This window comes from Chiloscyllium plagiosum, unplaced genomic scaffold (genome assembly GCF_037043375.1).
Source record: "Chiloscyllium plagiosum isolate Xiang-an unplaced genomic scaffold, Cpla_swu_hap1 HiC_scaffold_8, whole genome shotgun sequence".
Taxonomy (NCBI): domain Eukaryota; kingdom Metazoa; phylum Chordata; class Chondrichthyes; order Orectolobiformes; family Hemiscylliidae; genus Chiloscyllium; species Chiloscyllium plagiosum.
Window position 1 is genome coordinate 57,338,766 of NW_028270146.1, and position 26,355 is coordinate 57,365,120.

The following is a 26,355-nucleotide window of genomic DNA, read 5'->3' on the forward strand; positions in this document are numbered from 1 at the left end:
AAATTATTCATAGAATGACAAATTACTGCAAGATTCAAAGCTTGGGCGTCAGGTACTTGCACTCCAGGAACATATCAATGACTTGACTAAGAGATGATTTGTGTGTTGGTTGATGATACAAAGACAGGTGGAGAGTAAGCTGTAGGTTGGATGCAAAGGAGCTTCAGAAAGGGATGTTGACAGATTTAAAGAATTGGCACAAAGCTGGCAGAATAAACATCAAGTTGTATGAAGTTAAACTCACCGTCAGTCACCTGTTTTTACTGACAATGCAACCTGTAATCTTCTGGGACTAATGTGAACTTTCACTTATTCCAGATTTGCAGAGATTTCTTAAGTTTATTGATACTGTCTTGCAGTATAATTGGAGTTAAATTATTCATTGCATTAGAAACAAGAGTTTTTTAAAAAAAGAAAACTGCTGTGCTTAGCAATATATGTGTTTTATATATATGTGTGACAAAGAGACAGAATCATCCAGAAGGTCAGGCAGATCAAGGTGCTGTTAGTTAAGCAGTTTTGAAAAATATCGAGCTACAAAAAAGCTCTAAAGTCTCTTAGAAGAAATCTCCAAAGGCTGAAGATTCCTGGAAGCTGAAGGTATAGAAAATCCAAATACTTGTTTAGAGAGTTTCAGTAAGAAGAAAGCTCCAGACACCAATTACATCAAAGCCAACTAAACAACAAACTTTAAAGTGAGAGTGTCTGTCAAGTCGCCATTGAGGATAAAAGGGTTGTATCTTTGTTTCTGATATTTGTTATAAGAGCATTTCAAATTCTCTAATATATTGTAAAAGAGTTTATGTCTTTTCCCTTGTGTAATGAACTTTGGCAACCTCTTCAGAATATGTTCAGTGACTGAACAACAGAGTCAACAAATAGCAAAAATAAAAAAACTTATAGTCTATTGAGGTTTTACGCTGGGATCTAACATGTCCAAGATTAGCATCAAGTGGGATCACAGCATAAGAAGACATTGCTATATTATTTCAAAAGCTGGAAATGCCTTAATTAAACAACCTATTGTAATTACAGAAAGACCCTAAATGATCCAAAGGAAAATGGCCTTTAATTGTAGAGCTCTGCTTTACAGTGTGGGAACAATAACAAGTGTATTAAACAGAAACAAAATCTGAAGGACTTCAGTAACCATTTACTACAGAAACCCTGGTTCACCCCAAAAAAGCTAAAAAAAGGCAATATATTGTTTATTTCTGAGTTACACATGTATAAGGCTAGGCCATAAAATGGGGCTCAAAATTATACATGTGATATAGGGTTGCAGAAAGCAATCTTCGATTTCTTTCAACAATCCAGGTGTTAAAAGTCTGCTGCTTGGAAACATAAGTAGGATTGCAAATGAATTCAAATGCTAATCCAAAATTCAATTTTTATGCAGATTAGCAAAGTCACAAGTACTCAATTTCTTTCTTTTGCTCAAATAATTTGGCACAGAACTCAAAAATACTTGTTAAAAACCCAACTAACTGTAGTTCTCCTCTCCAAAAGAAGGCACTCTGAAAAGGAGGCCTTGATAGAACATGCAACCTCTGCATTCAAAAATGGACAGACATGGTATAACTAACTATATTTATAACAAATGCATTCAAGAAGGTGAAGAGCAAAGAGATTGCCAAGTGATACATTATGGGTTTTTAATTCATAGGATTACTTTCAGTATCAACTATTTCACTAACGGGAATACTTTAATGATCTTGGCTTGGATCAATGCAACTGGTTTGATACACTCGTGCAGATTTTTTTTTAGAAAAGTGTGTAGGTGATCTTTGAAATTAAGTTGTACTGAGAAAGTATAAAATTATCTAAATTCAGACTAAACCCTAATCTTCTATCACCAGGAGCCTTGCCAGCCTTCATTGCTCCCATTTCTCCAAGACATGAAAATCCTTGTCATGAATTAATGATTTGCCCGCCCATTTATAGAAATAATGGTTTCTTAATGCCTGCACGCTTCACTCTGGGCGACTATGCGTCCTCCAAACTAAATTTGCATTACAACTGAAATGTTCTCTCCAAATCAGTCTTGCCTTGTTATCAATGTTCAACACCTTGGATTACAAATACAATCACCCCAAAATCTGCCCTCCATGTCTAGTTCTTCCCCCATTCCAACACCCCAAGTAGTGTTAAGGCATTTTACTGCAGAAAATGAGCAATAGAAATGCATGTTCTATTAATTTCAAACCTCAAAATCCACTGTTGAAAGTTGCTATTCACTGGCCATTTCGATACTTAGACCTACAAAACATTCCAGTAGATTCAAATGAATATCTTTCAAAACAAAAAATAGTTGAAATCAACAATGAATAATGAAATGAAATTGAACCATTTAAGCCTGAAATGGAAGTACAAGAAAGCCAGTCCTGGAGTATTCTGTACCTGCTGAATTGTTGGTGGGTGAGAACCAACCCTTCTAATCTGATGGGGAATTTCACATCACAACTTCCAACCATGTTTTGGATTTTAAAATCAAGAAACTTCGCTGGAAATCCGAGTTTCTGAACAACACGTGCATATTTCCTAGCTGCTAATCGAGACTGTTCTTCACTGTTAGGATGAAGAAAAGAGATGCCTGTTAATTAAAATCACGGACATACATCCTGAGTAACTTTCCACAAATTGTGTCGAACTTCAGTGTTTCAAAACAGAAACAAGATATTATACCTTTTGGCTCCAGTGCAAACCATCTTGCCTGAACTGAAGATTAACGCTGTCGTTCTGGGCTCTCTTATTCGCATTATCACTGCAGCAAACCGCTATTAAGCACAAGTTAGAACAAACTTAGGTCTAGGTGATAAACAATCTACGTCTTTAATACCAGACTGTAAACATTTTTTAAATGCTGCAAAAAAAAAGTACTCTGACTCAAACTTATGAAAAGTTGACAAAATTAAATTGAAAACTGCAGATAAGAAATAATTACATTTGGATGCATAGTTTAAAGATGAAGGATCTCCTTTCTAAGGTTTGATAAGGAGCCACTTTCTTTCTCTCAGAGCATTGTCAATTTATGGAATTCTCTTCCCTGGAGGTTGGGTCATTGAATATATTCAAGGCTGAGTTAGACAGATTTTTGATTGTCAAGGCACAGGGATACACAGAAAAGGGAGGTTGAGGCTACAAATCAGATCAGCCATGCTTTCACCAAATGGCAAAACAGGCTTGAAGGATTGAATGGCCTACTCCTACTTGCAATTTTCACTTTTTTGTGTATTTTGGAAAGGAATCCAAAATAATTGGAATACACAAAATGAACATAAGTTATAGCACCCTCTTTTATTTATTGTTAAATTTGCTGAATCAACCTTTTTGACTCAACATTATATGGTACACTGCACCCCTACATACTTCTCTATGGATACCAAAATCTATTTTGTTTTTAATTCATTGGATGTAGGCATGGCTACTAGGCCAGCATTCATTGCCCATCTACTCTCAAGCTCCCTCAGTTGAGCAAAAGGGCAGTAGATATCTCAAAGCTCATCCAAGTCACCGTTATTCATGAGGCAGTCTTGACTGCTAGCTCAATCAATTTACATAAAAGGGCAAGGACAATGGTTCAAATATTGTCCCAAATCTCTATTTTCCCCATTTAGAATTAGATAGTTAATGGTGTTTGAGGTGGGATCTCTGCCTGTTACTTTTCTAGATTCTGGTGATTATCCTAACCAGAAATGGATAGTTGAAGTAAATCAGTGCAGATTAGAGATAAGATCCAAGATCATTCTTCGCACAATGTCTAACGTTCCTTGTACAAAGCCTTGGTTTTACCAAGAAACGATTACAAACCTATTCCTAAATGTTTGTCAATGGTATCTAAAATGGCCATAAAAAGGGGAGCAAGTCTCAAACCAGAGAACCTATGAACTTCAAATTTCCAGCATCTCTAATGGCCTAGCCAAGACCAAAAACTCTCAAAATCAAATAAACATTCTCAGTCATATACCTTAAACTTGTACTGTAATCTTTTCTGATCCATTAGGAAAAATGTTCTGAATTTACCTTTCCTATAATACAACTGACTCGCATATATTAACATTTGCTACCGAAGATCAAGGGTAATATTTTGCCATCATCTAACTTGTAGATAATGCAGTGGATTAGAAAAAAAGTTTTACTTTTTTAATCTGATTTAACAGGATGCAAGATTGAAGCTCTTAGTGATGGAAAAAAAATGAATTAGCACATGAAACATTAATACCCTGTTTGAAAAATTACCTTTGGATTATATTCAGCATTTCTTGCACATAAAGCTATTCTCTTCAGGTCCAATTTGCAGGCCAAATTAACAGTGGAAACAATATTTCTGTGGAAAAAATAAAGAAACCTAAAAGGTTATGTACTCTAAATCTGCACAAGCATTTTGAACAGTTGTACCCAAAAGTCAAGATCACAAATTTCTAACTAAACTGATTGTTAGTGTAGTTCAAATCTCTTCCACTCATGCACAGGCAGGTGTACACTCACAAAATGGGCAGATTGCAAACTTTAGCCTCTTTAGGATTGGAAGCAGGTCAGAGACATTCATTAGATTTATTCAGAGATGAAAGGCTTGTTTTACGAGGAGGGGTTGAGCAGTTTCAGCCTATACTCACCAGAAGTTAGAAGGATGAGAAGATATACAAGTGGAAACTGAATTGAGATTTAAAGATGCTAAAGGGGATTGACAAAGTAGGTGTAGAAAGAATGTTTCCTCGTGTTGGGTAATCCAGAATGAGAAGTCAGGTTTAGGATAAGGGGTAGCAGATTTAAAACAGAGATAAGGAAGAATTACTTCTCTTAAAGGGTCGCGAATTTGTGGCTTTCACTACCCCAGACTGCGGTGACATTAAAAATCCATTTCAAATTTATTCAAATAGTTATGGGAGCAGCAGGAAAGTGAAGTTGAGGCAGTGCTGAGATTAGTCATGATTGTATTGAAATACAGAACAAGCACAAGAGGCTGAATTGCCAACTCCTGCTCAGAGTGCTGAAGTTCTTGTCAACATAGGTTACTTAGATAAACACATTTCCCACTATTGAAGATTGACAAAATTCCTACTAGGTGAAACTTCACTGTCTACTATGCCACCAACTTTAGTGTCATTTGCAAACTTACTAACCATAAAAGGATGTTGCCAGGGGTGGAGGATTTGAGCAAGAGGGAGAGGTTGAATAGGCTAGGGCTGTTTTCCCTGGAGCGTCGGAGGCTGAGGGATGACTTTAACGGTGGTTTATAAAATCATGAGGGGCATTAATAGGATAAATAGACAAAGTCTTTTCCCTGGGGTGGGGGAGAACAGAACTAGTGGGCATCGGTTTAGGATGAGAGGGGAAAGATATAAAAGAGACAATTGCAACATTTAAATGGCATCTGCATGGGTATATGAATACGAAGGGTTTGGAGGGATATGGGTGGGGTCCTGGCATGTGGGACTAGACTGGGTCGGGATATCTGGTCTGCTTGGACCAAAGAGTCTGTTTCCGTGCTATACATCTCTATGACTTTATGTCTTCTATATTCTCATCCAAAGCATTTATAGGAATGACAAACCAAAGGGGATGTAGAACCCAATCCCTGTGGAACACTGCTGGTGACAGGCCTCCAGTCTGAAAAGCACTTCAACTCTGTCTCCTGCCATTAAGCCAATTATGCATCCAATTGGTATTTTGCCCTGAATCCTACGTGACCGAACTTTACTGAATTAGTTTTGCTTTCACTTGTTGAAGTTGTAGTTTTGGAATTGAAGCTGCTAGATATAGTTGTTTCTCTGCTGCTAGCTTCATTCTTTCGGTTTCTTTCCTCTCCTAGACTGGAGGAGGTAGAAAGTGAGGGAAATCTGTTTTGCTGTTTTTGCCTTTGCCAATGATGTGTTTATGGGATGCTGCTATTTTGAAATAGTTGAAACGTAGCAGAGTCATAGAGATGTACAGCATGGAAACAGACCCTTCGGTCCAACCCGTCCATGCCGACCAGATATCCCAACCCAATCTAGTCCCACCTGCCAGCACCCGGCCCATATCCCTCCAAATCCTTCCTATTCATATATCCATCCAAATGCCTCTTAAAGATTGCAATTGTACCAGCCTCCACCACATTGTCTGGCAGCTCATTCCATACACGTACCATCCTCTGCGTGAAAAAGTTGCCCCTTAGGTCTCTTTTATATCTTTCCCCTCTCACCCTAAACCTATGCCCTCTAGTTCTGGACTCCCCGGCCCCAGGGAAAAGACTTTGTCTATTTATCCTATCCATGCCACTCAATTTTGTAAACCTCTATAAGGTCATCCCTCAGCCTCCAGGGAAAACAGCCCCAGCCTGTTCAGCCTCTCCCTGTAGCTCAGATCCTCCAACCCTGGCAACATCCTTGTAAATCTTTTGTGAACCCTTTCAAGTTTCACAACATCTTTCTGATAGGAAGGAGACCAGAATTGCACGCAATATTCCAACAGTTGCCTAACCAATGTCCTGGGAGAAAGTGAGGACTGCAGATGCTGGAGATCAGAGCTGAAAAATGTGTTGCTGGAAAAGCACAGCAGGTCAGGCAGCATCCAAGGAGCAGGAGAATCGACGTTTTGGGCATAAGCCCTTCTTCAGGAATACATCGTATCATGCTTCGTCATTTCCGCCACCTCCAAACAGACCCCACCACCAAGGATATATTTCCCTCCCCTCCCCTATCAGCGTTCCAGAAAGACCACTCCCTCCGCAACTCCCTCGTCAGGTCCACACCCCCCACCAACGCAACCTCCACTCCCGGCACCTTCCCCTGCAACAGAAAAATGCAAAACTTGCGCCCACACCTTCCCCCTCATTTCACTCGAAGGCCCCAAGGGATCCTTCCGTATCAGTCACAAATTCACCTGCACCGCAACACACATCATTTACTGCATCCGCTGCACCCGACATGGCCTCCTCTACATTGGGGAGACAGGCCGCCTACTTGCGGAACGTTTCAGAGAACACCTCTGGGACACCCGCACCAACCAACCCAACCGCCCCGTGGCTGAACACTTTAATTCCCCCTCCCAATCCGCCAAGGACATGCAGGTCCTTGGCCTCCTCCATTGCCAGACCATGGCAACACGACGCCTGGAGGAAGAGTGCCTCATCTTCCGCCTAGGAACCCTCCAACCACAAGGGATGAATGCATATTTCTCCAGCTTCCTCATTTCCCCTCCTCCCACCTTATCTCAGTCCCAACCCTCGGACTCAGCACCACCTTCTTGACCTGCAATCTTCTTCCTGCCCTCTCCGTCCCCAACCCCTCACCTTAACCTCCTTCCACCTATCGCATTCCCAACACCCCTCCCCCAAGTCCCTCCTCCCTACCTTTTATCTTAACCTGCTTGGCACAAAAAGGATTCCTGAAGAAGGGCTTGTGCCCGAAACATTGATTCTCCTGCTCCTTGGATGCTGCCTGACCTGCTGCGCTTTTCCAGCAACACACTTTTCAGTAGTAACCAATATCCTGTACAGCCGCAACATGACCTTCCAATTCCTGTACTCAATACTCTGACCAATAAAGAAAAGTATACCAAATGTCTTCTTCACTATCCTATCTACCTACGACTCCACTTTCAAGGAGCTATGAACCTGCACTCCAAGGTCTCTTTGTTCAGCAACACTCCCTAGGACCTTACCATTAAGTGTGTAAGTCCTGCTAAGGTTTGCTTTCCCAAAATGCAGCACCTTGCATTTATCTGAATTAAACTCCATCTGCCACTTCTCAGCCCATTGGCCCATCTGGTCCAGATCCTGTTGTAATCTGAGGTAACCCTCTTCGCTGTCCACTACACCTCCAATTTTGGTGTCATCTGCAAACTTACTAACTGTAGCTCTTATGCTTGCATCCAAATCATTTATGTAAATGACAAACGAGGGCCCAGCATCGATCCTTGTGGCACTCCACTGGTCACAGGCCTCCAGTCTGAAAAACAACCTTCCACCACCACCCTCTCTCTTCTACCTTTGAGCCAGTTCTGTATCCAAATGGCTAGTTCTCCCTGTATTCCGTGAGATCTAACCTTGCTAATCAGTCTCCCATGTTAACTATTTCAATAGAGTTAACGTTCTGCCAATTTTTCTTTCTTCGTCATATTTTAACTGGTACAAGAATAAAGCAAGTTTTGCTGAAAGCCTAGTAGTTTGATGAATCAATTCAGTGTCTTATATCTGGCTTTAAATAAACATTGGGTCTCGGCTATCTCCTTGATATATCTTGAGAGAGTTTGGGCTGATCCAGAACAGCAGAGATAAAGTGAGCATGAGGTATCAGAGAGAAGATGGTGGCACTTACAGTGGCAGAATGTGGTGCTTGTTGTGCATTCCTCCAGACAGCTTAGACTTGGTTGACAATAATTGGACCAGGCTAGCATGATTTGGTGTCATGTCCACTGTTGATCCCAGGGTAAGAAGTCTTGCCCCTATACCATTCTGTTCACCAGTCCTCAAGGTTTCTGTCTGCAAGTCAGGGTGCCCAATCTTTCTTAGTCTACCATGTCCAGGACAATTACCAGAACCATGCAGAGTAGATTCACATTGCACACAGACAACAACTGACAACAATTGATATCAAGAAAATCTTTAAGATAGAGATAAATGAGGCACCAAACATGATGATAAAGAATGTTTTTTTTCTTGTTGAGTACAGGTAAAGCTTTAGGCACGAAGTAACAGAACAGAAGCTTTTGGAGAAACACAATTAGATCTGATTAATAAAAATTTGTGATCAGATATACATCAAAAAGTTACATTCCATTGACATGAGATATTAACTATACATTTTGCTTCCTGGGAAACCAAACACAAAAATGGAGACCAATCATTTCATGAAAGCTCTCTTGAAATATGTGAGAAATAACACCACATTTGCAGCAGAAACTGATGTTTGGAAGTCTGGATTTAGACCAGTAATAGGAACAACTATTAATAAAGGCATATTAAAATCAGGAATTAAATTTTTAAAAATCATCAGTAAACTAATGGAAAGTGTCATCAACAGTTCTATAAAGCAGCACCTGCTCAGTAATGTCCAATTTAGGTTCCACCAAGGCCACTGCACTCCTGACCTCATTACAGCCTTGGTCCAAACAGCTGAATTCCAAAGGTAAAGTAAGCTCGATATCATTAAGTGTGGCATCAAGGTGACCGAGCAAAACTGGAGTGAAGGGGAAATAAGGGTGGAGAAATCTCCACTTGTTGGAGTAATACACGAGACAAAGATGGTTGAAGTTGTAAGAAGAAAATCTGAGGCAAGAATATAAACGTGCAGTAAGCTGACAAAACAAGACGATTTGTGCAGTCAGAAGAGGGACTATAAATTTTCATAGATCAATTAAATTTAAGTTTTAAAATCTAGATGGAGTATGAACAACTAACAGATAAAATCAACACTCAAAGAATGCACCAGAAATAACTAGACTGGAGTGGATGTTGTCACACTGCAGTAAATAATTAGGAATTAACGTTACTGTCACAAGTACTCACGAGTACAGGAAAATCATAGTCTAATGTGGTGCCATAATTTAAGGAAGATGGTAAGGAAAAGCCAGGGAATAATAAACTGGTGAACCTAACATTAAGTTGTTGGGAGAGATCCTGATGGACAGGGTCTACATGCATTTGGAAAGGCAACAACTGATTAGGGACAGTCAACATGGTTTTGTGCTTGTGAAATCATGTCTCACTAACACGATTTAGTTTTGTGAAAAAGTAATGAAGAGAATTGATAAAGGCAGAGCATTGGACGCGATGTATATGGACTTCAGTAAGGCAAGGTTTGACAAGAGTCCGCGTGATAGATTGGTTAGCAAGGTTAGATCACATGGAATACAGGGAAAACTAGCCATTTGGATACAGAACTGGCTCAAAAGATGGGAGAGAAGGGATGGTGGTGCAGTGTTGCTTTTCAGACTGGAGGCCTGTGAGCAACGGTGTATCACAAGGATCTGTGCTGGGTCCACTCCTTTTTGTCATTTATATAAATGATTTGGATGTGAACATAGAAGGTATGATTAGTAAGTTTGCAGATGACACCAAAATTGTAGTTTAATTTAGATAAATGTGAGGTGCTGCGTTTTGGAAAGGCCAATCAGGGCAGGACTTTATACACTTAATGATAAGGTCCTAGGAAGTGTTGCTGAACAAGTCAGACCTTGGAGTGCAGGTTCATAGTTCCTTGAAAATGGAATGGCAGGTAGACAATAGTGAAGGTGGCATTTGGTATGCCTGTCTTTATTAGTCAGTGCTTTGAGTATAGGAGTTGGGAGGTCATGTTGTGGCTGTACAGGACATTAGTTAGGCTACTTTTGGAATATTGTGTGCAATTCTGCTCTACTCCCACAGGAGGGATGTTGTGAAACATGAAAGGGTTCAGAAAAGATTTACAAGGATGTTGCCAGGGTTGGAGGATTTGAGCTATAGGGAGATGCTGAACAGACTGGGGCTATATTCCCTGGAGCATCGGAGACTGAGGACTAGAGACCATATAGAGGCTTATAAAATGATGAAGGGCATGGATAGGGTGAGTAGCCAAGGTCTTTTCCCTGGGGTGGGGAGTCCAGAACAAGAGGTCATAGATTTGAAGGGAAAAGGTTTAAAAGGGACCTAGGGGGCAACGTTTTCTCACAGAGGGTGGTGAGTGTATGGAATGAGCTACCAGAAGTAGTGGTGGAGACTGATCCAATTACAGCATTTAAAAGGCACCTGGATGGGTATCCAGGAAGGGTTTAGAGGGATATGGGCAAGTGCTGGCAAATGGGACTAGATTAATTCAGGATATCTGGTCAGCATGGACAAGTTGGACCAAAAAGGATTTGTTTCCATCCTGTATAGTTCTAGACTCCATTTGATCAGAGCTGGAAAGCTACAGAGATCACTTCTGGGTGGCAACATGTAGCACAAGAGAAAGAGGTCAACCTAGGCATAGCTGAATGAAAGATGTGACAGATGGTTGCAGACATACAGTGGATGTGCGAGGATGTGACAGGCAAGCATGGCAGATTATCACAGCAGATCTGGCAAGGGTAGCCACAAGCAGTAGCAGATGGAAGCAAGGTCATTAATGAAACTGAAAACAGTGTAGCCCGAGAAATATGCTGAGGAATTTCTGTGGAAACATGTTTGGGGTTTCTCAATTCTTAAATCCTCATGCATTATGGAGGTAGACTGTTCTATCATTCACCAAGGTCCCAGATGTTCTGTTGCTTTGATTATGCACTGATCAGTTCACATTTCCAGCAACTTGGGCAAAAAGGAATTAATCACACAAGAACAGGTCTATTTCACTGGCAAAATTAATAAAGGCAAGGGGATGCTTTGATGATAATAATAATAATAATAATAATAATAATAATAATAATAATAATAATAATAATAAATGTTTTGGATACTGTCGGGGGAAGATGGCTCACCGGGGAGGGCAGCAGTTGTCAAGATCATGGCACCATGGCGGGTACTGCTGTTCAGAAGGGCGGGAAAAAGACACGTAGGGCCATACTCATAGGGGATTCCATTGTGAAGGGAGTAGACAGGCGGTTGTGTGGCCAAAAATGGAACTCCTGGATGCTATGTTGCCTCCCAGGTGCTCGGGTCAGGGATGTCACTGATCGGCTGCAGAGCATTCTAAAAGGGGAGGATGAACAGCCAGTTATCTTGGTGCATATAGGCACCAACGATATAAGTAGAAAGCGAGATGAGGTCCTGAAAGCAGAATTCAAGGAGCTAGGAGAGAAGTTAAAGTGGAGGACCTCAAAAGGTAGTGATCTCGGGATTACTACCAGTGCCATGTGCTAGCCAGCGTAGAAGTGAAAAAAAACAGGCAGGATGAACATGTGGATTGAGAGACGGTGTAGGAGGAAGGGGTTCAGATTTGTTGGACATTGGGACCGGTTCTGGGGAAGGTGGGACTATTACAAAAGGGACAGTCTACATCTGAACCAGACCAGAACCAATGTCCTTGGGGGAGTTTTTGCTACTGCTGTTAGGGAGGTTTTAAACTAATGTGGCAGGGGACTGGGAACCAGAAGAGAAAACGAGTAGGCAGTGAGGTGGAGACTGGAGACTGTAAGAATTATGAAGATAGCACTAATAAAAAGGAAGAATAGGCAGAGAGCAGGTGAATGCAAAAGAACTGGTGGCCTGAAATGCATCTACTTTAATGCAAGGAATGTAGTGTGTAACGCAGATGAACTTAGGGTTTGGATTGGTGCCTGGGAGTATGACATTATTGCTATTACAGAGACTTGGTTGAAGGAAGGGCATGATGATTGGCAACTAAATGTTCCAGGATATAGACGCTTCAGACAGGACAGGGAGGGGAAGTAAAAGAGGGGGTGGAATTGCATTGCTGGTCAGGGACGATATCATGGCTGTGCTAAAGGAGGACACTATGGCGGCCTTGGGTAGTGAGGCATTATGGGTGGAGCTGAGAAATAAGAAGAGTGCAGTTACATTGTTGGGGTTGTATTATAAACCTCCCAACAGTGAGTGTGAGGTAGAAGAACAAATAGGTAAACAGATTATGAATAGATGTAGAGGCAACAGGGTAGTGGTGATGGGGGATTTTATTTTTCCCAATATTGACTGGGATACACTTAGCGTCAGAGGGCTGGATGGAGTAGAATTTGTACGAAGTGTCCAGGAAAGTTTTCTAGAGTAGTATGTCAATAGTCCGACGAGGGAAGGTCCATATTGGACCTGGTACTAGGGAACGAGCAAGGACAAGTGGTAGAAGTTGCGGTGGGGAATTTCTTTACAGTGACCACAATTCTGTAAGTTTTAGAATACTCGTAGATAAAGAAGAGAGTGGTCCTCAGGGAAAAGTACTAAACTGTGCCAAAGCCAATCATATCAAAATTAGGCAGGAGCTGGGAAATGTGGATTAGATACAGCTATTTGAAGGAAAGTCCACATTTGAGATGTGGGAGGCTTTCAAAGATAGGTTAACGGTAGTGCAGGATAGGCATGTCCCGTTGAAGGCAAAGGATAGGAAGGGCAAGATTCGTGAACCATGGATGACAGGAGAAATTGTTCAACTAGCCAAGAGGAAAGGGAAGTGTACATAAGGTCTAGGCAGCTAAGAACAGAACGGGCCCTTGAGGAATATCGGAAGAGTAGGACAAGTCTTAAACAAGGAATCAAGCAGGTGAAAAGGGGTCATGAAATAGCTTTAGCAAGCAGAATTAAGGAAAATCCCAAAGCATTTTATTCTTATATAAGAAGCAAGTGGGTAACTAGAGAAAGGATTGGTCCACTAAAAGATAATGAAGGAAGGCTGTGTGTCAAACCTGAGAGAATGGGTGAGATTCTGAATGATTACTTTGCATCAGTGTTCACTGAGGAGAGGAACATGATGAATCTTGAGATTAGAGATAGAAGTTTGATTCGTCTAGATCACGTTAGCATAAGTAGGGACGATGTGTTGGGTATGCTAGAGGTTATTAAGGTGGACAAATCCCCAGGACCGGATGGGATCTATCCCAGGTTGCTGAGGGAGGTGAGAGAGGAAATAGCTGGGGCCCTGACAGATATCTTTGTGGCATCCTTAAATACAGGTGAGGTGCCGGAGGACTGGAGGGTAGCTTATGTAGTCCCCTTGTACCAGAAGGGTAGTAGGGATATTCCAGCTAACTATAGACCAGTGAGCCTGACATCAGTGGTGGGGAAGTTGCTGGAGAGGGTACTAAGAGATAGGATCTATTTATATTCAGAAAAGAATGAGCTTATCAGTGATAGGAAACATGGTTTTGTGTGGGGGAGATCATGCCTTACCAACTTAATAGAGTTCTTCGAGGAAGTGACCAAATTAGTAGAAGGGCTGTTGATGTCATATACATGGACTTTAGTAAGGTGTTTGATAAGGTTCCCCATTGTAGACCAATGGAGAAAGTGAAGTCACATGGTGTGCAGGGAGTTCTAACTAGGTGGATAAGGAACTGGTTGAGCAATAGGAGACAGTAGTAGTTGAAGGGAGTTTCTCGAAATGGAGAATGGTGACCAGTGATGTTCCACAGGGGTCAGTATTGGGGCCACTGTTATTTGTCATATACATAATGATCTAGAAGAGGGCACTGTTGGTATGATCAGCAAGTTTGCAGATGACACAAAGATTGATGGAGTAGCAGAAAGCTTAAGGGACTGTCAGAGAATACAGGAGGATATAGATAGACTGGAGAGTTGGGCGGAAAAAGTGGCAGATGGCTTTCAATCCAGACAATATGAGATGTTGCATTTAGGCAAGTCTAATTCTAGAGCGAATTATACAATGAATGGAAGAGCCTTGAGAAAACTTCATGGGCAGAGAGACCTGGGAGTGCAGGTCCATTGTATCCTGAAGGTTGCTGCACAGGTGGATAGAGCGGTCAAGGAGGCATATAGTATGCTTGCCTTCATTGGACGGGGTATTGAGAAGAGCTAGCAAGTCATGTTAAAATTATACAAGACATTGGTTTGGCCGCATTTAGAATATTGTGTACAGTTCTGGTCGCTACATTACCAAAAGGATGTGGACGCTTTGGAGAGGGTGCAGAGAAGGTTTACGAGGATGTTGCCTGGTATGGAAGGTGCTAGCTATGAGAAAGAGTTGAGTAGGTTAGGTTTATTTTCACTAGAAAAAAGGAGATTGAGGGGGGACCTGATTGAGTTTTACAAAATCATGAAGGGCATAGACAGGGTGGATAGAGACAAGCTTTTTCTCAGGGTGAAGGATTCAATAACCAGAGGTCATGCTTTCAAGGGGAGAGGTGGAAAGTTTAAGGGGGGATACACGCGGAAGGTATTTCACATAGAGAGTGGTGGGTGTTTGGAATGTGTTGCCAGCAGAGGTGGTAGAGGCAGGCACGGTAGATTCATTTAAGATGCGTCTGGACAGATGCATGAGTAGGCGGGGAGCAGAGGGATACAGATGCTTAGGAATTGGGTGACAGGTTTAGACAGTACATTTGGATCGGCTCAGGCTTGAAGGGCTGAAGGGCCTGTTCCTGGGCTGTAAATTTTCTTTGTTCTTTGTAATAATATTGTTTCACATGTCCAGGGTATTCTAGGAGCAGTAATAGAATTTAAGTCACAAATTCTAATGATTATTTCCTTAGAAGATAGTTTGTCATAGCTTTTTGTCTTGCACTCATCTGTATAATTTGTAAAAAGTACCAAGGAAAATAAATATTTATACTTTATGAGAAGACAGTGCTAATTGATTGAGATGTTGTCATTGAAAATGCACTGTTCAAAGATGGTTGCAAGTTAACTGTCAAGCTTGAAATTTCAAACCAGGCACGTTACTTATTTGTCAAATGAAATGAATCATAGAATGGCGTTCACCTGTTTTGTAGAGTTGAAATAGACTGTTCCTTCTTTTCGCAAAGAACAGTGTGTGCACTTGCACAAATAGAAGGCCACATATATTAATATGCAGAAACCGGTTGTATTTAGGTTTGGTTTGAACAGAGAGAAGGGTTGTGGGAATCAGTCTGAAAATATGGTACGAGTGGGAGATGAGACTCTGGAGCATGGGAGCTCAAGTTAAAATCCTGGAAAAGGGATGCAAAACTCGATCAGGGCATTGGTCAAGAATCAGCGACAATGAAAGATATCGGTTGGCCAGGCTGGCACTAATAGATAAAAGTGATGGGGTTAGGGGCAAGATGAAAGCTGGAAAGCAGTAGGATTTTGTAATTATGGGTACACAATCAAGCAGAAAGGTGGGGGCAAAAACACTCCTTTCGGCAGATTACCAGAATAATAAAATTTGCATGATCTATTTCCTTTAAACAGCAGACACTGCTGTTTTAAATAACTTAAATCATACATATGAAATTGTGAAGCTTAAGTTATTGAGAAACTAGCTCTTGGGTCCCGCTGCCAGCAATTACATGACAGGGCTCAAGGTATGAAAACGGATCCAGCTCACCACACCTTGAAGATGTGGGTTAGAATAATCACACACTGAACTACCTCTCTCAAAAATACAAACTGGATAACTCAAGCCAGGGAAAGAAAAAGCTTCAGAGAATTTTGAGGCAGGGCCCTCAACAGACTGTTTCATCTCCTGCACTTTTGCCCTCCCTCCCAGAACATTGATAGAGATCCTCTTGTCCTTACAAGTCTGGTGGAATGGAAAGTAAGTAAAAGGACCATCCTCGGTCATGTCTGCCACCTCCAGTAGGATACCACCACCAAGCACATCTCCTGTCCCCAGCACTGGCAGTATTCCACAAGGACCATTACATTGATGGAGGACTGAATCACTTAAAACTTCCTAATTCCCCATGTAAATCAATAAAAGAAATGAAATGAAACCAGACAGATCATCTGGCATTGACGTAGGCACTGGAAAAGACAAAAGCAGAAACTGCCCTGTTAATCCTGCAAAGTCCTCCTTCCTAACATCTGGGGGCTAGTACCAAAATTGGGAGAGCTACTTCACAGACTAGTCAGACAACAGCCTGACACAGTCTGTAAGATATGATTCCGTGAGTATGACTAGGTTCCAGACACCACCATCACCATATCTGGATGTGTCCTGTCCCACCAGCAGAGATGGCAGCACAGCGGTATACAGTCAGGATCTGGGAGTCCTCAACATTTGGCACCAGGCCCCATGAAGTCTCATGGTTTCAGTTTAAACATGGGCAAGGAAACCTCCGGCTGATTACCATGTACCATTCTTCCCTCAGCTGATGAATCAGTAACCCTCCATGTAAAGCTAAACAGAGGATGGCAAGGGCACAAAATGTAGTCTGGGTGGCAGAAAACATTGAAAGTCCTCAAGAGTGTCTCGGCAGCAGTACTGTTGATTAAGCTGCTAAGGACCTAAAGGATATAACTGCTCGGCTAGGTCTGTGGCAGGTGGCGAGGGAGCCAAGAGGGAAAAGCATACTTGACCTCATCTTTACCAATCAGCCAGGTGCAGACGCGAGGCAAGAGCGAGGCCATGCTCTTCGGGAACTGGGCCGACCAATCCTCGATCCCCTTCACCATCAGGACCGACCACCTGAAGGTGCTGGGTATTTGGTTCGGAGGGGCTTGGGCGTGCGCTAAGTCTTGGGAGGAGCGTATCAGCAAAGTGAGGCAGAAACTGGGCAGATGGTAGCTACAGTCGCTCTCCATCGCGGGAAAAAACCTGGTCATCAGGTGTGAGGCACTGTCATTGCTATTATACGTGGCACAGGTCTGGCCTATTCCCAGAACCTGTGCCGCTGCAGTCATCCGGACCACCTTCCAGTTTATATGGAGGTCAAAGATGGAACGGGTCCGAAGGGACTCGCTGTACAAAGATCTGGGCAACGGGGGAAAAAATACACCCAATGCCACCCTCACCCTGATGGCCACCTTTGTGTGTGGCTGCATAAAGCTGTGCGTGGATCCCCGGTACGCAAACACCAAGTGTCACTACGTACTGAGGTTCTACCTGTCCCCGGTGTTGCAAAGAATGGGCCTGGCCTCGCTGCCGCGGAACGCTCCGCGTAGTTGGACCGTTCCGTATCACCTGTCCTTCGTGGAGAAGTTTATGAAGAAAAACACCTTTGACCACAAGTCCATCAGGAAGTGGTCAGCACGTAGTGTCCTTGAGACCCTTCGGGAAAAGGAGACAGCGGATCCTATCGAGCGGTTCCCTGAGCAGACTGTCAAAGCCATTTGGCAGAATGCCTCATCGCCAGAACTTTCCAACAAGCACCAAGACATGGCTTGGCTGGTGGTGAGAAGGGCTCTGCCTGTGAGATCCTTCATGCACGCCCGGACTCTCAGCCGCACCGCACTCTGCCCTCAAAGCGGCTGCGGGGGGGACGAGACTGTCACACACCTCCTTCTGGAATGTGCCTACGCAGAAGAAGTCTGGAGAGGAATGCAGTGGTGTTTGTCGAGGTTAGTCCCAAGCAGCGCCGTGACGTGGGACTCCGTGCTCTACGGCCTGTTCCCCGGGACGCACACCGAGACGAACATCAACTGTGCCTGGAGGATCATCAACTCGGTGAAGGACGCTCTCTGGGGGGTCCGAAACCTGCTGATCTTCCAGCTGAAGGAGTTGACCCCGACTGAGTGTTGCAGACTGGCACATTCCAAGGTCCAGGACTACGTGTTGAGGGACACGCTGAAGCTTGGGGCAGCTGCCGCCAAGGCGCAGTGAGGAAAGACCACCGTGTAATATCTGCCTGCCTAAAGAAGAACAAGGGGCCCGCGCAGTCACTTGGGCTCTGCTGACGCCTCAGCTAAAAATGTAATCGTACAGACCTGTAAATAGGAATGATTACTCTGTTTTCGGTATGCAAACAAATGGAATGTTTACATATGTATGGCATGTCCAATTGTACAGATCATCAAAGTATTTTATGAATAAAGAATATTTTTGAAATAAAAAAAAAATCTGTAAAAGCGACCACTGCACAGTCCTTGTGGAGACAAAGTCCTGCCTTCACATGGAGAATAACCTCCATTGTGCTGTGTGGCACCATCACTTGCTAAATAGGACAGACTTTGAACAAATCTAGCAAGTCAAGACTGGACATGCACTGTGGGTCACCAACAGGAGCAGAATTCTACTTGAGCACAATCTGTAACCTCATGACCCAGCATATCCCTCGACTTAACCAATACCATCAAGCCAATGGATCAACCCTGGTTCACTGGATGTGCAGGACAACCTGCCAGAAGTAGCACCAGGATACCTGAAGATGAGGGGTCAACCTAGTGAAGCCACCAAACAGGACTACCTGCACACCAAATAGAAGCAGCAAATGCTAGACAGAGCTAAGTAAACTCAAACTACTTAAAATTGGTGAGGAGAAAGTGAGGTCTGCAGATGCTGGAGATCAGAGCTGAAAATGTGTTGCTGGAAAAGCGCAGCAGGTCAGGCAGCATCCAGGGAACAGGAGAATCGACGTTTCGGGCATAAGCACTTCTTCAGCTCTGTTTAGCATTTGCTGCTTCTATTTGGTGTGCAGGTAGTCCTGTTTGGTGGCTTCACTAGGTTGACCCCTCATCTTCAGGTATCCTGGTGCTACTTCTGGCAGGTTGTCCTGCACATCCAGTGAAAAGCTGCGCTTTTCCAGCAACACTTTCAGCTAAGTAAACTCAAAACCAATGGATCATATCTAAGCTCTGCAGTCCTGCTGCATCCAGTCATGAATTGTGTTGATCAGTTAAACAACTCTTTGTAGAAGCGTCCACAATTATTCCCTTCCGCAATGATGGAAGAATCCAGCCCATCAATGCAAGTGATCAGGCTGAAGTTTTCACAGCAATCTTCAGCCAGAAGTCACAAGTGGATGATCCATCTCAACTTCCTCCGGTGGTCCCCAACATTATGAATGCCATTCTTAAGCCAATTCAATAATATCAAGCAGTGGTTGGAGACATGGATACTGCAAAAGCTTTGGGCCCTGACAGCATTCTGGCAACAGTACTGAAGACTTGAGCTCCAGAACTTGCCACTCCCCAGCCAAGGTGTTCCAGTACAGTTACAACATTGGCATCTTCCTGACAAAGTGAAAAATGCCCAGGTATGTTCTGTACACAAAGACAGAACAAATCAACCTGGCCAATTACCACCCCATCAGTCTACTCTCGTTCATCAGTTAAGTGATTGAAGACCTGCTCAGTGATGCCTAGTTTGGGTTCTACCAGGACCACTCAGCTTCTGACCTCATTAAATCCTTGGTTTAAACATGGACAAGTCAGCAGGATTCCCAAAGTGAGGGGAAAGTGACAGCTCTTGACATTCAAGCTGCATTTGACAGTGGGACATCAAATGAGCCCTGGAAAAACTGGAATCAATGGGAATCTGGGGGCAAACTCTTCGGTGGTTAGAGTCATACCTGACACATAGGAAGATAATCATGGTTGATAGAGGTCAGTCATCTCAGTTCTCTGCAAGTGTTCCTCAGTATTGTGTTCAAGGCCCAAATATCTTCAGCTGCTTCATCAATGACCTTCCCTCTATCATAAAGCCAGAAATGGGGATGCACACTGGTGATTGCACAATGTTCACCACTATTTGTGACTCCTCAGATACTGAAGCAGTCCATGTCCAAATGCAACAAGATCTGGACAATATCCAGGCTTGGGTGGAGAGGTGACAAGTAACATTCACACCACACAAATACCAGGCTATTACCATGATGATTCTGACCACTGTCCCTGGACATTCAATGGTGTTACCATCACTGAATCTCTGAATATCAACATCCTGAGGAGTGTTTACTATTGACTAGAAACTCAACTGACTCACCATGAACACAATGGTTACAAGAGCAAGTCAGAGGCTAGAACACTGGTGAGTATCCTGACTCCCTAAAGCCTGTCCACCATCTGTGTGACTTTATAGAAGGTGGAAATCAGGAGTGTGATGCAATATTCCCCACTTGCCTGGACAGGTGCAACTCAAACAACGTTCAAGAAGCTTGACACCATCCATGTGTAAGCAGCCTGCCTTATTGGCACTATATCCATGATCACCTACTCCCTCCACCACTGCGCTCAGTAGCAGCACTGTGTATGATTTACAAGATGCACTGGAAAAATTCATAGATCCTCAGACAGCACCTTCCAACCCACTTCCATCTAGAAGGACAAGGGCAGCAAATATATGGGAACACCACCACCTCAAGAATCCTCTCTAAGCCATTCACCATCCTGACTTGGAAATATACTGCTGTTCCTTCACTGTTGCTGGGTCAAAATCCTGGAATTCCCTGCCTTATGGCACTGTGGGTCAACCCACAGTACACAGACTGCAACAGATCAAGAAAGCAGCTTTATACCGTGTTCTCAAGGGTAACTAGGGAATTAAAATGTTGGCCAACCAGTGATGCCCACATCCCACAAATGATTTAAAAAAAATAAAAATCGCAGAAAGTGTGGCAATTACAAATTCAGCTCCTCCCTCCTCACTGTCCATGGTGCCAAACACACTTTTCAGGTGAAGCAACATTTTACTTGCACTTCTTTCAATCTAGCTAAATGTTCTTAATACATTCTCATTTACATGGTCCACACCAAATGCAGACTGGATGAAGACTTTACGGAATACCTTTGCTCGGTCTATAGGAATGACCCTGACCTTCCAGTTGCTTGCCATTTTAGTAAACCATTTTGTCCTCATGCTAACATTTCTATCCTAGGGATGCTGCAATATTCCAGCAAAGCAGAGCCCAAGCTAGAGTAACAATATTATACCTCAATTTTCGCTTAAACCCTTCCAACTTAATATTTAATTCCACAATTCGAGGATGACATTTATCTTCTCCATTGTACTTCCATACTCCCGACTGCTCTCTATATATACTTACATACACTCATGCCTTGTTTGTGTCTTCTTAATTTTGCCCGCAGATTAGTCCAATTTTTTCCTATTCTCACTGACCACCCTTTTTTGATCTATATCTTTTCTTCAGCACCAACCTCTCAGAACTTTGTGGGAAGCTAGGAAAGAGACTGTTGGGACCCTTGCTAAGATGTGCGTGTCATCAATAGTCATGGGTGAGGTGCCAGAGACTGGAGAATGGCACACATGGTGCCATTATTTAAGAAAGTTGGTAAGGAAAAGTCAGGGACCTATAGACTGGTGAACTTGATGTCAGTGGTGGGTAAGTTGTTGGAGGAGATTCTGAGACACAAAATCAAGGCAGCATGGTGGCTCAGCGGTTAGCACTGTTGCCACACAGCACTTCGGTCCCAGGTTCGATTCCAGCCTCGGGTGACAGTCTGTATGGAGTTTGCACATTCTCTCAGTGTCTGCGTGGTTTTCCTCCGGGTGCTCCGGTTTCCTCCCACAGTTCAAAGATGTGCAGGACAGGCAAATTGGCCACGCTAAATTGCCCATAGTGTTAGGCGTATTAGTTAGAGTGAAATGGGTGTGGGTGGGTTACTCTTCGGAGGGTCGGTGTGGGGACTGGTTGGGCCGAAGGGCCTGTTTCCACACTGTAGGGAATCTAATCAAGAATTTACATGCATTTTGAAGGCAATGACTACTTAAGGATAGCCAACATGGTTTTGTACGTGGGAAGTCATGTCTCACGAACTTGATTGAGTTTTGTGAAGTAAAAAATGAAGATTGATGAAGGCAGAGCGGTAGACGTTATCTGTATAGACTTCAAGACGTTTGACAAGGTTCCACATGGTAAACTGGTTAGCAAGGTTAGATCACATGGAATCAGGGGTAGCTAACCAACTGGATAAAAAAAAAATTGGCTTGTGTAGGAGACAAAGGGTGGAGGTGGAGGGTTGCTTTTTAGACTGGAGGCCTGTGACCAGCAGTGTGCTACTGCTTTTCATCATCTATACAAACTGTTTTGATATGAATGTAGGAAGTATGGATTTGCAGGTGACAGTGAAATTGATGTGTAGTGGACAGTGAAGATGATTATCTTCGTGTACAACGGGGTCTTGATCAGATGGACTGTGAAGTGGCAGCTCGAATTTAATTTAGACAAATATGAAGTGTTGCATTTTGGTAAAGCAAATCAGGGCAGGCCTTATATAATTAATGGGAAGGCCCTGGGGAGTTTTGCCAAACAAAGAGACATAGGGTGCAGTTGTATAGTTCCTTGAAATTGGAGTTGAGGTTGAGGGAAAAGATTTGCTAACCCACAATAGGCCCACAAAAGCAATTTGGCCAAATTGTACCAGGACACCCAGAATTCCCGAGCAGCTCTCAAACTGGGTCAGACAGCACACAGACAGTGGAATACGTTCTAAGCTCCCATGGACATGACAGAGATCTCAAAATCCTAAGGGCAGTTTCACAACCCAGCAATACCAAAGCCGTACAAAGAGCAGCACAGACAGAGAGACAGCACAGGACAATGGAAGCACCTCACCACTTTAGAAGAGGCTTTAACACCTACCTGTCAAGATGAATGGAACCATGATACTGTCAGGATGTTGCATTGTGTGAAGGAACAGGACATTCATTCAATAAACTGTTTTCCAATTAGCATCCTTGCAACTAAATTACTCCATTTCCAGTTTCCCATTTCTTAATCAGTGACATTGTGCAGCATGACTATAAAACTGGTCTCAGCTCTGGGAGAAGAAGTTGGATCTAGCTGTGCAGACTGTCAGTTCTGTGTCAGCCTCGGTCAGTTTCTCCTCCAGCGATATCAGCTTGCAATAAACTGTTTGTCAATTTCACTTCGAGCTGTGTTTTGTGATCTCTAACCTATTGGACAAATTTCTCCGACACAGGTAGACAGGATGGTGAAGAAAACATTTGGCACACTAGTTTTCATTGATCAGTGCACAGAGTATAGGACTTGGAATGTCATGTTGCAGCTGCAACATGACATCAGTTAGGTCACTTTTGGAATACTGCATTAAATTCTGGTCTCCCTGCGATAGGAAGGATGTTGTGAAATTTGAAAGGGTTCAGAAAAGATTTACAAAGGATGTTACCAGGGTTGGAAGATTGGTGCAATAGGGATAGGCCGAATAGGCTGTGGCTGTTTTCAGTGGAGCGGAGGCTGAGCGAGACCTTGTTGAAGTTTATAAGATCATGAGGGGCATGGATAGGGTACATAGACAAGGTCCTGTCCCCAGAACAGGGGAGTACAAAACTCGAGGGCATAAGTTTAAGGTGAACAGGAGAAAGATTTAAAAGGGACCCAAGGGGCAGCTTTTACATGAAGAGGGTAGTGTGCATCTCAAATGCATTGCCAAAGGAAGCAGTGGAAGCTGGTACAATTACAGCATTGAAAAGGCATCCAGATGGGTTCATAAATCTGAAGGGTTTGGAGAGAAGAAGCCTAAATGGTGGCAAATGGGACTAGATCAACTTAGGACACCTGGTTGGCATGGATGAGTAGGACCAAAAGGGTCTGTTTCCGTGTTGTTAAACTCTATGATTGTATGACTGTGCCTTCAACTCTGAGCACCCTCATGTTGCATTAACTCCTCCTCCTGTCTGCAGCAAAAACAAAACATTTCAGCTCCTTTAAATTTTGAAGTCGACATACTGGACTTGAAACATTAACTTTATTGTTCTCTTCATAGATGTCAGACCTGAGTTTCTCAAGTACGTTAAGGTGGCATGGTGGCTCAATGGTTAGCACTGCTGCCTCACAGCAGAGACCCAGGTTTGATTCCACCCTTGGGCTGTGTGGAGTTTGCATATTTCCCCCATCTCAGTGTGGGTTTCCTCCAAGTGCTCCAGTTTAATCTCACAGTCCAAAGATGTGCACATTAGGTAGTTTGGCCATGCTAAATTGCCCGTAGTATTCAGGAGTGTGCAGGCTAGGTGGGTTAGCCATGGGAAATATTGGGTGGGGATGGGTCTGGATAGGATGTTCTTTGGAGGATCAGTGGGGACCAGTTGGGCCAAATGGCCCATTTTCACCATATTGAGATACAGTAAAAAGATTTCTGTTTGTGTGTCAGAAAAAGTATACTGGCAACAGCCTGACAAAATAGTGTTCGAGAAATTCAAGACAAAGAAAAAAAGTGTTCCAGAAAACACATGCACTGCAAAACGTTTTCAATATTTGGCATAAAGAGGTATAATCTTTAAAAAAAACATATTTTGGGAATGAAAATACTTACTGTAACTGGGGACATATTCCAGAACTTTCTACTGGAGTCATTGGTGTTACAGGAGTCATGGGTGTCATTGGTATTGGACAAATAGATGATGATGATTCTTTGATGATTGGGGTGGAAACTGTATTATTTATTGAATGGTATGACTCCTCGCTGTTACCTTCAGGTCCAAGTGCACCAATAGCATTATTATCCTGGGTTTCTGACAGCATTTGGCTCTCCTGCATACTTGGCTCCTTACTTGTATTCTCTTCCACATCATTGTCCTCTTGGTCACTGAGAAAACTAAGATCTGCTGAAGTCAGCTCAGCAGTAGGTTCTTTGGGTTGAAAAAGTTGAGGAGGGTAACAAGGCTCATCAATTTTTAAATCAGAATCATAGGGAATCATAGAATTGTAGATATGGGAATCACCTGAGAGATCATCCTGAAAAATCAAAGCATATTTAAGTCACAATTCACACAATCCAAAAAGATCACAGTACTTCATCCTCTTTATAACACATTGACGGAGACCTTTCATGGTGTCCTGACGTGCTACTGATCTCCAATGATCTGGAGATGGAAGACTTGTCCTTGGAATATGAACAAGTGGTCAACAGGCAGTGAAACTTTGAAAATTTGTCCCTATCCAAGTACAAAGGGATCACCCATGAATTGTCCTGATCACTGCACTTGTTCAGAGTAAGTAGCTGCATAAGACTGATCCAGACTATTCCAGGTGTGATCCCCCAGTTTGCAGTGAACTGTAGATCTCAACTAGTAGGGGTTGGTAGATGTAACAATTTTTCTCAGCACAAAGACAGAAGGATAAATTCACAATGGATCAACATTATCTAACTATCGCTGAAGAAATATTAGTAATTTGGCTCTTGAGAATTGCAATTGCCATTACATAGTCTTCTGAGACTCAGCAAGAAGGTTTACAAATAAATAGATATTTGATTAAAGTACTAGAAGTGAAATTCACAGACCAGGCGAAATTTCATCACGACCAGTTTCAAAACCAGATGCAGATGGTGTTTGAGAGTAAAGTACCTGCCAAGTGTGCCAATTCTTAGCTCAATTTCTGACTATTTTTACTGAGACAGGTTTGGCGTCCGACAGTGATGTGGTGTCAACCAATAAGGTTCATTAGGAGCAATAGAAGGAGACACTAGAATTTCCCAGTCACCCTCCAATTTCTTGATGTGATGGGGGAGTTTCATTGTCTGCAGGCTGACATTCAGCAGAAGGCCACAGTGCCTCCACAAAAGGAGTTAAAAAACACAACACCAGGTTATAGTCCAACAGGTTTAATTGGAAGCACACTAGCTTTCGGAGCGCTGCTCCTTCAACCACCTGATGAAGGAGTGGTGCTCTGAAAGCTAGTGTGCTTCCAACCAAGCCTGTTGGACTATAACCTGGTGTTGTGTGATTTTTAAACTGTGTGCGCCCCAGTCCAACACCGGCATCTCCAAATCATGCCCACAAAGGAGGCCTTTCAGTCACCTGTACTGCCGGTTTTACTGCAGGTGGAGTTAAAGGTTACCCATGTGAAGTTGTCCTCTTCCACTGCACTTTCCAGTGGTGGCCAAGCTGCTTTTTGAAATTAATTAATTTAAATAAAAAGGATGACGAGAGGTCATGTTGAAACACCCTAACAGTTTTACCTGCTGCTCCTCAACATGGGGGGTCTCCGATTAGCCCTCTAGCTTCAGGAGCCTATCATTAAATGCAAAGTCAACGTGGATGCCAATTAAAAATGAGCAACATCGAAAATTCCAGTTCAGCAACTTATTTTACCCTCCCATTCAGAGATAAAAGTTTCAATTCTTTTTCCTAT

The 26,355-nt window shown here is 42.9% G+C and overlaps 1 protein-coding gene across 1 annotated transcript in view; it reads right to left on the reverse strand.

Annotated features, from left to right (window-relative positions):
- Positions 1-24,921, reverse strand: part of LOC122553624 (uncharacterized) — a 36,895-nt gene extending 11,974 nt beyond the window's left edge. The window contains exons 1-4 of the mRNA XM_043697719.2: positions 24,536-24,921; positions 4,240-4,327; positions 2,686-2,777; positions 2,401-2,568 (exon numbers count right to left, since the gene is read on the reverse strand). Coding sequence (XP_043553654.2) covers positions 2,401-2,568; positions 2,686-2,777; positions 4,240-4,327; positions 24,536-24,921 — 734 coding nt within the window. The remainder of the gene's footprint in view (positions 1-2,400; positions 2,569-2,685; positions 2,778-4,239; positions 4,328-24,535) is intronic.
- Positions 24,922-26,355: the final 1,434 nt, after the last annotated feature.